This window comes from Eptatretus burgeri, chromosome 8, assembly GCF_056783735.1.
Source record: "Eptatretus burgeri isolate ZD-2024b chromosome 8, Ebu_testis_v1, whole genome shotgun sequence".
In the NCBI taxonomy this organism is placed as follows: Eukaryota; Metazoa; Chordata; class Myxini; order Myxiniformes; family Myxinidae; genus Eptatretus; species Eptatretus burgeri.
This window is the reverse complement of record NC_140968.1, coordinates 92,568,621-92,584,810: the sequence shown is the minus strand read 5'-3', so window position 1 is coordinate 92,584,810 and position 16,190 is coordinate 92,568,621. Positions and strand designations below refer to the sequence as shown.

The window sequence follows — 16,190 nt, the reverse complement described above, 5'->3', positions numbered from 1 at the left end:
AGGTAACAAATCTCATTTGAGTCTCAGCAACCGCTTGTTGGACACACAGTCCGACCAGTAATGGCCAAGGATTCTCTGAAGAGACCTGGTACCAAAGGAATTAAGCCTCCGTCTCAGATCCCTGGTCAGAGACCAAGTCTCACATCCATAGAGCAAGACTGGAAGCACCAAGGACCAAAAGATTCGGGCTTTCGTCTTCCAACACAGGTACTTACAGCGCCACACCCCATGATCCAGTGAATCCGTGACTCCCCAAGCCAGACCCAGATGTCTTGACCTCTGGATCACAGTCAGCAGAGACATGAATATCACTGCCAAAGTAAGTCAATCTCTCAGTTACCTCAACATCCTCACCACATACAGGTACAGACAAGCTAGCAGCATCCAAGATGTCATTGAAAGGCTGGATCTTAGTTTTGATCCAGGAAACCCGTAATTCCAATGGCTCCGACTCCTCATTCAGCAACTCGAGGGCCCCCAAAAGGATATCTAGAGTGTCCGCAAAGATGACTGCAAAATCAAGGTCAGAGATTTTGACATTCCCAAAAGATGCACCGCAGCTTGATCTCTCCAACATCCTCCCCAGAATCCAGTCCATACAAGCCCTCAAAAGTGTTGGGGCCAATACACACCGCTGACAAACTCCAGTAACAACTGGAAATACTTCATAGATGGTATCACCACATCTCAGCACTCTCAGTACCACAGTGGAGTTCAGAGATCAGATTAATCAGTTTTGGTGGCACCCCACGAAGACCAAGAATCCTCCAGAGGGCATCCCAATTCGATGACTCGAACACTTTGCAGAGATCAACATAGGCTGCAAGCAGCCCCTGTCAAAACTCTCATCTGCATTCAGTGAGGATCCGTAGAGCAAGGATGCGGTCAATTGTTGACCACTTTGCTGTAAAACCTGGCTGCTCCGGGTGCTGGTGCTAAAGCAGATGGTGGCGAATCCTATCAAGAATTATCTGAACAAAGACCTTGCTCGGCACTGAGAGCAGCGTCACCCCTCGATCGTTGTTTTAGTCCTGGTGATCACCCTTCCCTTTCCAGAGAGGGACAACAAGGCCCCTCTTCCAGTCAGTTGGGGTGATGCCTGTGTTCCAGGCAGAGCACAGAACTGCATGCAACGACATGAGTGCAGCATTTCCACCAGCCTTGAGAAGTTCAGCATGGATGCCACAGTTCCCAGGAGTTTCACCCCATTTCAACCAGTTCACTGCAGCCTTTGATTCCACAATGGAAGGTGGATCTCATTTGATTGGAGGGTCAGCAATTGGAATCTTTACACCCCTAACATCCAACACAACAGCTGGTGAATCAGCTAGGTACAGCCTCTCAAAGTAACCAGCCCAGCGAGCCTTCACTTCAGACTCCTCTTTTAAGAGAGCCCACCACCCTCTGCTCTAACTACAGTACACCGAGAGACTGGCTTGAAGGAACGCAATGCGAGAACTCCCTTGTAAGCATGGCGAGAATCATTTGACCACAGGTGATGCTCTACCCGCCTCAGATTCCTTGCACATAGGCCTCCTTGTCCACCCTAAGCATACGTGCAGTTTTACGCCTCAACTTCCTGAACAGCTTTGCTCTGCCATTCAGCCTGTCCCTGCAATTCTGGTCAATGGTATCCAGTCTCCCTTGAGAGAAGAAAATTATTCTTTACACTACAGTGAGGTCCAAGACATCCACCGACATCAAGGATGGTGGTCTTGAAGGCACTACACAACTTGAAGGCCAGATTTAAGCTGCAACTTCAGAGTTGTTACCACAAGCCTGTGCTTGGTATTGAAAAAAACTGAGCACTCCGGTAGACCCCGCAGTTCTGGATCATCGTCCAGAGACCATCAACTAGCACATGGTCAATCTCCTTTGCCGCACCACCAGCGATGGAATACGAAGTGCAGCGATGAGCCTGTGTGCACTGAAACCATGAACCAGCCACCCTTAGTCCATGACTTCTTGCAAATTCTGGTTCACAGTTCGAGACCCTTGGGGACCAATACATACCTCATAACCATTCCTCTCAGTTCCAGTCTGCATTAAAATCCCCCAACATGAGAAGAGTATCTCGCCTTGTGCACTGATCAATCATATTCGAGCATGGCATAGAATGCGTCCTTCACGGTGAGATCACTCGCCTCAGTCGGAGCAAATGTAGAGACCAGGGAAATGACACCCAAGGAGTGACGAATCCTTGCTTTCATATTACGTTCATTGACCTGTGTTTCCTCAATGATCATTGGAGTCGGCTTATTGGACACAGCGACAGCAACTCTTTGGGCGTGGTAACTATCAGAGCGACCAGACCAATAGTAGGTGTAACCACCCGCCATGATCTCGACGCCATCCGTTCTCTGAACCTCAGAGAGTGCTGCAACACTGATGTTCAAATGCTTGAACCCAGATGATAACAGAGACAGGTGATCATCCTCTCGTATGGATAGGACATTCCAGGCACCCACCCGAAGGGACCGCCTCAGGTTAATCCAAGGAGTCCCCCGTCTGGTGGACGACACCTCAGCACCACCCCGACACACACTACCGCAATCTGACCCGGGAAGGTTACTCCATGGTTTCCCTCCTATCATCAAATAGCAGGGGTTACGAAGGCTTTTCCCCAATGCCATCATCCGGTGAGCTACCCTCGGAGGGCAGCTGCACAGGAGGTACTCCCACGGAGTGGATTTTCAATTTTCCTTGCGTTTTTCTTGTGTTTTGCAGAGTGAAGGGTTTTACGGTAGCCGGAGTGCAAATCCTGCCACCAACCTCCTAAAAAAAAAACAATAATAAGTTACGAGATATGGATGGCTGTTGGCTCTCAAGGAGCTCCTCCAGCCTTTGACAGGTTTTGTTTTTAATTCTGCTGAGTGTCCATATCATATACTCTCCTCACCAGGAAACCTGGTGGGGAGACAGTTTATTCACCACCAACCTGACCATGAAACAGGTTCGTCCAGGTTTACATGGTACCTGTAGCAAGTCGCAGATCTAATCTGACCTGGGCTGGCCTGACAATAACGGTGAAAAATCACTTTTAAAAATTAATAATCCTCATATCCAGATCCGGATTCGGATCTTCACCAAAATCAAATCGATTCGTCGTCATCACACACCCAACGTGTCCACCAAGTTTAATTTATATCTGTTCACTACTTTTTGAGATATCATGCTGTATATCGGTTTAGGCTGATCTCTCAATGGTGAAGAATCACTTTAAAAATTCATGTCTGTGAATCTAGATCTTCACCAAAATCGAATCAGTTCGTCCTTGTCACACACCCAACCGGCCCACTAAATTTCATTCGAATCTGTCCACACATTTTTGAGATATCCTGCACATAAACATACAGACGGGTTAAAACCTAACCTCCTTCCACCTTCAATGGTGGAGGTAATAAATAAAAATGCAAGTTTTCATTTTTAATATTTTTTGTACAAAATAGTGGTGTGGGTGAGGTTGAAGATATTATGTACTCAGCCCTAAATAGAAAACACAAGACTTCGCTCGAGATGCCGATGATGCTGTTAGAGGGTGGAGGTTGTAGGCTAGAAACATGTGGATGTAGATCTTGCTTTGGCTGTTGGATCGTCGGGAGCAGGATGAAAGCGCTTGCTGCATTGCCCCATCGAAGAAGGGTAAGACGATCCTTGGCCGACTTGACCTGGAGTAGATCTTTCCTGCCTGGATCGGAAGGTTCGATATGGCATCCTCTTCCAAGATAACCCCATGTCTTCAGCATTAAAAACCTGCTCCAGCATATATCCTTTTGCCTCGTTTAGTTCATGAGCTGTGGTGTTTTTTTATTTATTTACCTTTTTGTCCGAGCATCAAGGTCGACCGTGGTTGAAGTGGAGCCTTCGGCCCTGGGTAGCTCGTGGAATCGTTGGTAAATCTGCAGTGATTTCTTCCATATCACCGGTCCACTCAAATGGGTAAATCTGCAATGGTTTCTCCCCTTCACCGGTCCACTCAAATGGGTAAATTTGCATTTTCACCTGTTGCCAATGTACATAACAACTCAGTTTTTTTGCACAATGTCATAACCTTTCTCTTCCTTTTGGCACAATTAATTGTGTCCATCATTTTACATTTGGGTGCCATTATTAACTATCGTGTGGTGACTCCATAATGTATATCTAGTATTATAGGACATCTCTATGTCATTTCCTTTTTGATGACTATTCATTATTATTCTCTGCCAACCAACGAAGTTGGCGGGGGATATAGAAATGGGTTTTGTCAGTCTGTCCGTCCGTCCGTCTGTCACATTTCGTTTCCGGAGCTTAACTACAAATCCCCACAAGATATATTTACGAAATTTGGTACACATATCAAGCAAGTGGTGAACTGGTGCCTTTTGATATTTTCTAATTGATAGGTCACATGGTTTGGCAGCCATGTTGGATTCAAGAAAAATATTAAATGTTTTCTCTGGAATCACATAACCTAACGAAGCGAAAATTTGCAACTATCATCTTCCATCATGTCTGCATACATAGTAAAAATTATGACATCACAAGTCGCATGGTTTGGCAGCCATCTTGGATAGAAAAACACACCTCATCCGATTAACATGAAACTTCACACACGTATTCCACTGGAGGATTGGAAGCAGAATGTAAATTTATGATGTCATAGGTCACATGGTTCATCAGCCATCTTTCGATAATTTATTCGATCCTTCCCTTGATGGTATCGTTTGATAGAGAGATTTGGGAAAGCTTGTTTGCACTATCCTTCCCCAGAACGAGCTCTGCTTACTGCACACAGTACACTTGGTTTTATGAGAGTCTCCGATGTTATGGCTCTTTTTGCTCTTTGCAATCAACATGGCGATCTCATTGGAAACCTCAAGAACCTTTGAAGTCTGTTGCTGAAATTTTCCACTGCTGTCCATCTTGGCTTGCTTCAAGGACTGCCTTTTTTTCTTCAAAGAATGCCTTGGGTTTGGCAGCTAGAGCAGGATGCATTGTCTTCAAGTGGCGTTCCAAGCGTGTGGGCCGCATGCCATCGTTGCTCAGTCTTGTAGCATATTACGCACTGGGATACCTCTGTGTCACCCTTTTGGAGGGACACAAATCCAACTCCAATATATTCGTCAAGATACTTCCGCTTTTTTGCACTCATTACGAATGATTTAGTTTGAAATGGGTACTGCAAATCTGTGAAAAAAATTTTTATACTAAAATTAAAATAAAATATAAATTTTAATATTAAATTTAAATAAATGTTAAATTTTAAAATTAATTTTAATACAGAAAATGGTAGGTAGGCCTAGTAGCGAATAGAAAACGAAAATTATTAAAGGCGATTGTTTTTTTTTTTATGTTCATCACGATATTATGCAAACACTTGTAAAGAGAATTCCAAAAATTATTAGAGAAATTCCTACTTTTTTCTCCGGGCTCGTGCCCCCTCTAGAAATTACTCACGCCCCCCCCCCCCAGGTTAAGAGCCAATGCAATAGATTGTCCGTGATCGGTCAAAACCCACGATATTTGAGGGTTTACTGTATGTACAATGATGTAAAGATGAAATGAATCGATTTTGGAGTCAAGAGGTAAGAAGTCATGTCAGGTAAAAATATGATATTTGAGAGCAGCTGAAAGGATTTAAATCAAACTTGGTACCAAGTATGTATAATGATGTGATAATGTGGGCGGAGGCAGATTGGTCGACATCGTGATGTCGAAGAGTGCCGTTCTAGTCGAGTTCTGTTTGTTTCTGTATGCTCCTCAGGATGACATAATTGATGTCGTGGATACCTTTGTGGTGGCTGCTGAGATACTGAAAGAGCGAGGGGCATATAAGATTTATGTCATGGCCACGCATGGCCTGTTATCTTCGGATGCTCCACGGCTAATTGAAGAGTCTTTGATTGATGAGGTATGGTACCTTTTCTGATTTGGGTTGTGTTCTATCCATAACCATCATACATCGTGCAGTGCTGGTACCCCTCCTGCCTTTTGTTTTTGCATTTGCAGCATTGCTGTTTCGTCATTCGATACGTGCAGCATGCCGACATATATGGCTGACCCAGAAAAGGCACTTGCTAGATTTGCACATTTTCCTGAAGAAGTGTCTTATGGCCTCATAACTGCAAATTTGTTTTCAGCTGAGATGGATATATTATACAAGCGGGGTGTGCTTGCACATTGTGTAAGCATACGAACTGTGCTTCCCCGTTGTCTCAGGTCGCACACCTGCATTTGATTTTTCATTTATTTTTTTATTCATATATTTATATTTTCATTTATGGATGTTGCACGACAATTCTGTGAATTTTCCGGTGTACTGGCTCTGATGTCCGTCAGCCCGCAAAATTTCAGCTTTCTACATCACCCGGAAGGTACTGATCTTTCATATCAGTCAGTTATTCAGTGGTCAGAAAGAGCTTTATATACGAGATACAAGCAAATACCACCTGTCGTTTCGCTGATTGGAATACTCAAGGGGAGGAAGGAGAAAAGGAGGGGGAGAATGGAGGGGTGGGGGAAGGGAAGACAGTGTGAGGTGAGAATAAGTAAAGGCAGATGTGCGGTGGAGCGTTAATTACGATTCACACTGTTTCATCAAAATGCTTCTGCGTGGAATCACAGTGAAGATGGAAACAAAATAATTTCTGAAATCCATTTTCCACCGGTCATACTATAAACATAGCCCGGAAACGAAACCTGCTGGACGTATCCGGAGCCAAGCTGTCCAGAGACGGCCAGAGGGGGAAGGGGAGGGGACAGTGAGAGAGGATTGGGAGGGAGTAGAGCAAGGATGAAATATATATATATATATATATATATATATATATATATATATATATATGTATGTATATGTATATGTATATGTATATGTATATGTATATGTATATATATGTATATGTATATATATATATATATGTATATGTATATGTATATATGTATATGCATATACTTCAATGGGACAGTTTCCTGGCTTTCACTTTACCCATTCAATCATGTCTCTGTGGTTTGGTTTTCAAAGTTAAACATTGAACACAAGAATTTGACCTTGGTTTGTTGTTCTCACTGCCAAATGGTGTGGTCCTTCACCTACTAAGAACCATCGGGTCCAAAGCTCACATTTTCGTGCTCGTGCTTTGAAGCTTTGCCAATCGTAAAGAAATTGCCAAACTCGTAAAGAGGTTTATACAGACAAGCTACTCACCATTTCTCACCCAACCGTAGCAGGCTAACTTGCAGAAAACATCGATATGTGCATAACCGTTCAACCTTCGGACTGAATAGGCCAATTATTGGTGAATCGTCGGTGACAATGTCTGCTGAGCTGCGAATTGTTAAAGCTAAATGTGCCATAATACATGTCGTACTGCCTTGCATTATGAATCTCAAATTCTGCCAGTTGTGGGTGAAAGACTCGGTTTTCATTTTTGAGTGAGATATATATATAGGGGTACTCCGGTAAAACGCCTCTGGACTTCAAGGAAATTGTGATTTCAAGGTTTTCTGATGAGAAACCAATAGTTTCAACAGGAAGCAGCACACCAAGCACGATTGATTTATTTCTTCCATTTACCTCCTTGACCAACTAGGTGGCAAGGTCATACCTAACAGTTTCCCTACACGCTTTGAGAAGCCTCAACTGACTGACCACTGTCAAGCCAGGTTCTTAATCCATGTGAATGATGTTACAAGTCCCTCAACATTCACCTTTACAAGATGTTTTATCCCCAGAAATATCAATGATGTGAAAATGGCAATCTTGGATTGCACATGTCGATTATCCTCGACACTTTGATAAATGTTACGTATGGATACAGCTATGTACTATGTTTCATGGGAATGGTGGACAAATTGAAGATATTGTATCTGTTTTATGTCTTTTTTTCGTTGATACTTCAGAATCGATAGATGTGTAAAATCATGTTGTCTCACCTGGAGCACCCTTTTTAATTCTTCTTTTTCCCCAAATTTAGTAGTTTTTGGCTTGGTGCTACCTTTTCGTTGGTATTATTTTTGTGACTCTCCCAATTTTCCCCAACAGCACTAAGAGTAATTACCTCCATCACCGAACATGGACAGAGGTTGTATTTTCACCCCTATCTGTTTGTCTGTCTGTTAGCAGGATATCTCAAAAAGTTATGGATATGGATTCGGATGAAACTTGGTTGGGTGTGTGAGAAGAAAGAAATTGTTCTATTTTGGTGAAATTCTGGATCCGATGCGAGAATGTTTCAAATTCTATCAATGATTATTCACCATTAAGAGATGGGGCCAAAAATGATTTATACAGATATTTCAAAAAGTTTTGAATGCGTTTTGAGAGAACTTGATGTAAGAGTTTGGTAGGTGAGAAGAACAAGTTGATGATATTTTGCTTAAGGGCTGGATGCACATCTCCCCCTCCCCTTATCAGTAGGAAACAAAACTTAAACTGCTCATCTTGGCAGAGGTATGTGCTCCACCAAGTGCTGTTCTTGTTACGCCATAAATGCAAATCTAAAAGCGGGGTTAAGCAATTGGGTCATGTCTTTCTGTCTGTCCATCTCATCAGTTTATAATCAAGGAACAGCTTATTTTATATCGAATGTTGTATTTTGAAAATGAATATGAAGACCAGTGTTCCGTTTTACCAGATACAGTGCCTATAGAAAGTCTACATTCCCTTTCAAAATTTTCACCTTTTGTTTCCTTACAGCCTGGAATGAAATTACATTAAATCAGCCATTTCCCACCTTTATTTACACATCAAAACCCCCAACTTCCAAGTGAAAAACAAATTCTACAAATTTCAGAAAGTTCATTAAAAATACAAATCTAGAATATCTTGGTTGGATAAGTGTCCATCCCCTTTATCATAGCAACTGTAAATTAGCTCAGGTGTAACTAATCACTTTGAAAATTACACACCAAGTTAATTAACCTCCAACTGTGTTAAATTGTAATGATACTGATCATTTCAAAATAAAATCAGCTGTTCCTTTAGGTTTCCTCTACTGGGTAGTGGATTTCACACCAAAAACTCAATCATGAGAACCAAGGAGCTTTCATAATACCTCCATGATAAAACTGTGGAAAGGCACAGATCCAGGGGATGGGTATAAAAATATTTTGAAGACCTTAAATATTCTTTGGAGCACCTTCAAGCCAATCATTAAGAACTGGAAGTGTATGGTACCACCAAGACCCTGCTGAGATCAGGCCGTCCTTCCAAAGTGGATAACCATGCAAGGAGATTGATCAGAGAAGCCACGAAGAGGCCAATGGCAAATTTGAAAGTGCTCCAGGCCTTTATACCAAAGACTGGTCACTGTGTGCATGTGACAACAATATCCCAAGCACTCCACAAGTCTGGCCTGTACGGTAGTGTACAACAGTTTTGTGCAGAAGAATGGGCAAATATTGCCCAATCAAGGTGCACAAAGTTGGTAAAGAACTATCCCAACAGAGTCACAGCTGTAATTGCTGTCAAAGGTGCTTCTACCAAGTATTAACTCGGGGGTGTGGACACTTATCCAACCAAGATAGTCTCGTTTTGTATTTTTAATTAATTTTATGATATTTGTAGAATTTATTTTTCACTTGGATGTTATGGGTTACGATGTGGAAAAAGTCTGGTTTAATGCAATTTAATTCCAGGCTGTAAGGCAACAAAAGGTGAAAAATTTGAAAGGGGGTGTAGACGATGTATATTGGCACTGTATTTGCTCTGAATTCATCCCAATCACACATGCATAAAGAGGAGTGAGCTAATATTTTCACTCTGTCTACCTGCTTGCCAGTCAAACAAAATTGAAAACTAGAACGGGCACTCAGTAGAGCGCATACCTTCGCCAACGCTGCATTTTGCCCCCCCCCGCCTCCCCAGAAACCGTTGATTGTGAGGGTATTTAATCCCATACCATATCTGCCATCTCATATGTGTTATGATGGCTTAAAAACATTAAATTTCCTGTGTCATATCGTATATCACAAGATTGGGCATTTAATTCACAACATTTTGGCATTGGTTGCATGCAAATTGGATAAAAATCGACCGCACTATGGCAAAATGACGATTTTGACCTTTTCATAACCTCAACCTTGACCTTTGTACTCTTCATTTTGTAATTGGTATTAGAGTGTGGGGAACAGAACAGTCAACATTTTGGTGTTGGTTTCATGCAAATCGGATAAGAATTGACCGTGTTATGACAAAAACCACACATTTTGCAATGTCGTGACCCCCCCTGACCTTTGACTCCAACCGCTAATAAGGGTTATTACGTCATTGTCATGTCACATATCACAAGATGGGGCATTGAATTCTGAACATTTTGGCATTAGTTGCATACAAATTGGATACAAATTGACCGCGCTGTGGTAAAAAGATGATTTTGACCTTTTCATGACCTTGACCTTTGACCCGATCACTCCCAAAATCGAATCAAATGGTCCTCGGATAATAACCAATCATCCCACCAAATTTGCTGCGATTCAGTTCAATACTGTTGGAGTTATGCGAATAACAAACAAACAAACAAACATATAAATAAATACACAGCGATCAAAACATAACCTTCGCAACAAAGTTTGCGAAGGTAATCAATCCATTCAGGAAACTTACTGTTTTGAAGGATGTCAAAATGGACACATACATCAGGCACCAATAACTAATGTCGGACCCTGCTATTCACAGATTCGCTATTCGTGTTAATAAAATGCGACCTGCTAAGACATTTATGGCCTGTGCTTCGTATATTTGTGATTTTTGTTTTTTTCGCGTCTGCTGTTTTTTTCCGCCCATGTATTTGTGGGTTTTTATTATTATTATTTTTGTTTTGTTGACTTTTTTTTTAGGCACGTGTGCCTATTCATGTTTTTGGGTTTTTTGCAGGTATATTCGTGGTTTTTGATGGGATTTTTTTTTCCTCAGGAATCATGTACTGCCGGGAACCTATCCCCCATTTTTCCACTGAAACAATGCCCCGGTATTCGCTGTTTGCAGCATTTTCCAGGAACGTATCCCCTGCGAATAGTCCGACAGTATTGTAATGTGTTTGATGAGGAGATGTAATAGCCACTGGAGAAAATGGTAGTAAAATTGTTTAAAAAGAGAATAAAATGGTGGTAAAGTTAGTTTCACGATCTTAATAACTCAAGAAAATACACTTTATTTTATGTTCTTCATCAAGGAAAATGAGCCTGGTGTTGGCTTAATGGTTAAGGTGCCTCCCCTTATATCTTAACATCGTGAGTTTGAGGCCCAATCAAGCTGGTAAACACCAGCAGGTGAGGTGACTCAGCCTGCATCCTTCCGAGGTCAGTAAAATGAGTACCAGCTTACTGGAAACGAGACACTTTATCAGTGGCACAGCTGCACTCCCAGCAATGATGCATCGTGTGTGTGTGTTTTTCATAAAGCAACATCTCTTTCTCTCTCCTTTTCTCTCTCCTTTTCTCTCTCCTTTTCTCTCTCCTTTTCTCTCTCCTTTTCTCTCTCCTTTTCTCTCTCCTTTTCTCTCTCCTTTTCTCTCTCCTTTTCTCTCTCCTTTTCTCTCTCCTTTTCTCTCTCCTTTTCTCTCTCTTTTTCTCTCTCCTTTTCTCTCTCCTTTTCTCTCTCCTTTTCTCTCTCCTTTTCTCTCTCCTTTTCTCTCTCCTTTTCTCTCTCCTTTTCTCTCTCCTTTTCTCTCTCCTTTTCTCTCTCCTTTTCTCTCTCCTTTTCTCTCTCCTTTTCTCTCTCCTTTTCTCTCTCCTTTTCTCTCTCCTTTTCTCTCTCCCCTTCTCTCTTGCTCTCTCTCTGTTTGTCTCCGGACTGTGTTTATCTCCAGACATGTCCGGACGGTATTTTATGGTATGACCAGTAGACAATGGATTTCAGAAATTATTTTGTTTCCATCTTCACCGTTATTCTTTGCAGAATTTTTTGATGAGACAGTATGAATCGCAATTATTGCTCCAACACATGTCTGCCTTCCTTTCATCTCACCTCATGCTGCCTTCCCTTCACCCACCCTCCTCACTCTCCCTCCTTCCTCTCTCTTTCCACCTCCAACTCTCCACTCTCCCCACACTCTTTCTCCCCCCTCTTTTTCTCTCCTCCTCCCCCCAGCCCTAGTATTTCCATTAGCGAAGCGACGGGTTGTATTTGATAGTGAAATAATAATAATAATACTTTATTTTATGTTCCTAATAACTCTTTTATTCATGAAAATACATAACACAAAAACAATGCACAAACATGTTCATTAAGGGTATAGTTTGGATAAATTTTAACGTTGAAGTCCCGAACCCCATTTCACAATTACCCCATAAGTTTGTGGATACGTGGTTCACCGGGATTTTCAAGAACATAACCCCCGCAAATGGCAAGGCCCTCCTGTATACATTTAAACACTGTGCATAGTATCGTGTTCCATGAGCTTTCTAGTTTGTACTTTCAGCTAATGTCGCATTAATCTGTGGACCATTCTGCTCTAGCATTACCTGGTGGACGTTGTATCTCTAACGAAGAATAGGCAAGATATCTTCTGCACCCAGAACAAGTTCCAAACTCTTACACTGACTCCCACTGGGTAGGCAAAGGCAAAGTATCCGGTGTAATTCTTGCCATGAAATTACTTTACCAACATTGACTTTTACCAAAGATAGGGATGGGCTGCTGGATTAATGCTTTGTCCTCTTAGAGCTTGGAGGACTAAAAGGGAAGTTCATGGAATTTGGAGGGAGACTGTTGAGTGGAGAAGATCCAGAGTTCACGAACTTTTCTGTCGTAAGAAAGCAGCCAGATCTGCAATACTAGCCTCGTGGGTGAGGCCGGTTATTTTCAGAGCTTTGGCCCCCATGAGTCCAGAACCCTGAAGCTGAGTGAGTAGTTGCCAGCCCGCAAGAGAAATCTATATTCCAATCTGCTTCAAACAAATACCTTGTAGACCATGAGAAGTTCTGCAGGACATGAGAACGACTTTGCTTGGTACAGAATGCTGAGTCTGCACTTTGATTTAGTGACGGGCTAAGAGATGTGGGCTGCCCACGAGAGATCATGTCGAAAGGGGAGGCCCAATAATTAATGGTGTGAAAGGAACTAAACCTGTTAATGACAGAGGTAGATAGGTGAGTTTGTTTTTGACTGTCGTTTGGTTATGTAGTATCGATAGAGTGCATGGCCTTCTGTTTCAAAGTTCCTCTTATGTGCAGTGCCTTCAGAAAGTACTCACACCCCTCGACTTTTATCACATTTTGTTGTTACAGCCTGAATTTAAAATGCATTAAATATAATTTTTTTGTTACTGATCTACACAAAATACCCCATAATGACAAAGTGAAAGCATGTTTTTAGACACGTTTACAAATTAATTAAACATTAAAACCTGAAATGTCTTGGGTCAATAAGTGTTCAACCCCTGAGCTATGACACTCCAAATTGAGCTCAGGAACATCCAATTTCCTTTGATCATCCTTAAGATGTCTCTGCAACTTGAATGAGGTCCATCTGTGGCCAATTCAATTGACTGGGCATGATTTAGAAAGAAACACACCTTTCCATACAAGGTTCCACAGTTGACAGTGCATGTCAGAGCAGAAACTCGACCATGAAGACCAAAAGAACTGTCCGCATAACGCCGAGATAGAATTCTGAGGAGGCATAGATCTGGGGAAGGGTATAAAACAATGTTTGGAGAGTTTAAAATTCCCAAGAGCACATTGAGTTCCATCATTAGAAAATGGAAAGAATATGTAACTACCCAGACTTTTCCTAGAGATGGCCTTCTGCCCAAACTGAGCAACTGAGCAAGAAGGACCTTGATCAGAGAGGTGACCACGAACCCAATGATCACTCTGACAGAACTACAGAGTTCCATGGCTGAGATGGGAGAACCTGCTGTAAAGACGACAGTCTCTGCAGCACTTCACAAATCTAGGCTTCATGAGAGAGTAGCCAGACGAACGCCACTCCTGAGAAAAAGGTACATGACGGCATGCCTGGAGTTTACAAAAATGCACGTATGATGAAAGACTGAGATTATGAGGAAAGAGATTGTGCTCTGATGAGATGAAAATTGAACTCTTTGGCCTGAATGCAAAGTACTACGTCCGGTGGCAACTGAGCACAGCTCATCACCCACCGAACACCATCCTTACCGTGAAGCATGGTGGTGGCAGCATCATGCTATGGAGATGCTTTGCAACGGCAGGCTCTGGGAGACTTGTAAGGATAGAGAGAACAATAAATGGAGCCAAATACAGGCCAATCCTTGAGGAGAACCTGCTTCAGAATGCAAAAGACTTTGGACTGTGGTCTTTGTAGTCCTGCGGTCCTGTCCATGCATGACATGGAGATGACTAGTGCTGATTTGGTGGAGATGACAAGTTGGAGGGGATGACTACATTCCAACAGGACAATTACCCCAAACCTACAACCAAAGAAACTCTGGAATGGCTTCAGAACAAGAACGTGGAAGTCCTTGAGTGGCCTAGCCAAAGGCCAGACTTTAATCCCATTGAGAATCTGTGTAAATACTTGACGATTGTTGTTCACCTACACTCCCCATCCAACTTGACAGAGCTTGAGCAAATCTGTAAGGAAGAATGGGAGAAAATCCCCAAATCCAGATGTGCAAAGCTGATAGACATACCCAAGAATACTCGAAGCTGTAATCACTGCCAAAGGCGCTTCTACAAAGTATTGACTCAGGGGGTTGAATACTTAATGACAAGATATTTCAGCTTCATTTTTAATTAATTTGTAAATATTTCAAAAAACATATTTTCACTTTGTCATTAATGTGGTATTTTGTGTAGATCGGTGACAAAAAATTTGAAATTTAATTCATTTTAAATTCAGGCTGTAACACACCAAAATGTGACAAAGGTGAGGGCTGTGAATAATTTATGAAGACATTGTATATCTATCTTTGTATCCTTGTGGAAACAAACTGTGAGCCTGATTTAAATGGCTTGGTCTCCAAATTAAACCTCTTTTGATCTTTTTAAAGTCTGCTGTTGGGGATGCAACTGTGTGATTGTGATGGAGGAACTGCCCATCATCATATTATCTGTGAAATGGGAGGGGAGAAATTCTGGGACAGAATGTTTTATTCGAATCTTCTTCGAATTTTTTGAATCTTCGACATCTGAACAGGACTCCTAATTTCTTCGAGGCAGACCTAGCTATTTGTGTAATGTGTGGATTCCAGGACAAACTTGATGTTGCAGTAATACCGAGTATGTTTATTGTATCACATGGTGTAATTGTAGAGCTTTCATTGGTTCACAAAAAATATTTTCACGAAAAAAATAAGTGACCACTATATTCGGTATTGTTGTCTGTCTGTCTGTCTGTCTGTTCCGAGCATATCTCCGTGAGTTTTGATCCGATCCTGACAATTTTGGTGGGAGGTTTATATCATAATCTCGTTGTTTTCCTGAAAATGGGCGTGGTGCGCCCATTATGGGTGGAGCCACGCCCAAAAAACGTGTTTTTAGGGGGTAGCCGATTTCAATTTGCATCTTCTCCTAGTATGTGGGGGTTTGTCGAATCCGACAGGGGTTTCGGTATTTGGTTAGCCCAATGGCACCTGCATAGCCCCACAGAGCTCGATTTTTCATTTTCGTCACAAGGTCACTAACTTAGAAAATTGCGACTTTTGACATAAAAAAAATTTTCTTCTCCGAGGGGTTTGTCGAATCTGGCAGTAGTTTCGGTATTTGGTTAGCCCATTGACACCTGCATAGCCCCACAGTGCTCGATTTTTCGTTTTCGTCCTAAGGTCAAGGCCACAAGGTCACGAACTTAGAAAATTGCGAATTGTGTTTTTAGGGGGTAGCCGATTTCAATTTTCATCTTCTCCTAGGGGGTTTGTCGAATCTGGCAGGGGTTTCGGTATTTGGTTAGCCCAATGGCACCTGCATAGCCCCACAGAGCCCGATTTTTCATTTTCGTCACAAGCTCACGAACTTAGAAAATTGTGAATTTTGACATAAAAATCAAACGACCGCCCAAACTTTGAGAGCGAGGATGACAATATTTTTTATGCATAATCTTGAGGTCATTCCCCACCTAAAATCTTGAAACCATTTTGCTCTATCTCAAACACCTTGCCCGTGGCTTCCCCTTCAAGTTTGTTTTTCGCTGATTTCATCAAAGTATGGATAATCCGATGAGTGCGAAATGCCATATAGCCTATATGACTTTATATTGTTCCTGGAATGTTCCAGAGGAAGTTTTGCAC

At 42.0% G+C, this 16,190-nt stretch overlaps 1 protein-coding gene across 2 annotated transcripts in view; it reads left to right on the top strand.

The window, feature by feature from the left end:
* Positions 1–16,190, top strand: part of PRPSAP2 (phosphoribosyl pyrophosphate synthetase associated protein 2) — a 32,912-nt gene that overhangs the window by 10,464 nt on the left and 6,258 nt on the right. For both annotated transcript variants that reach the window (XM_085893006.1, XM_085893007.1), the window contains exon 9: positions 5,747–5,893. In XM_085893006.1, coding sequence (XP_085749132.1) covers positions 5,747–5,893 — 147 coding nt within the window. The remainder of the gene's footprint in view (positions 1–5,746; positions 5,894–16,190) is intronic.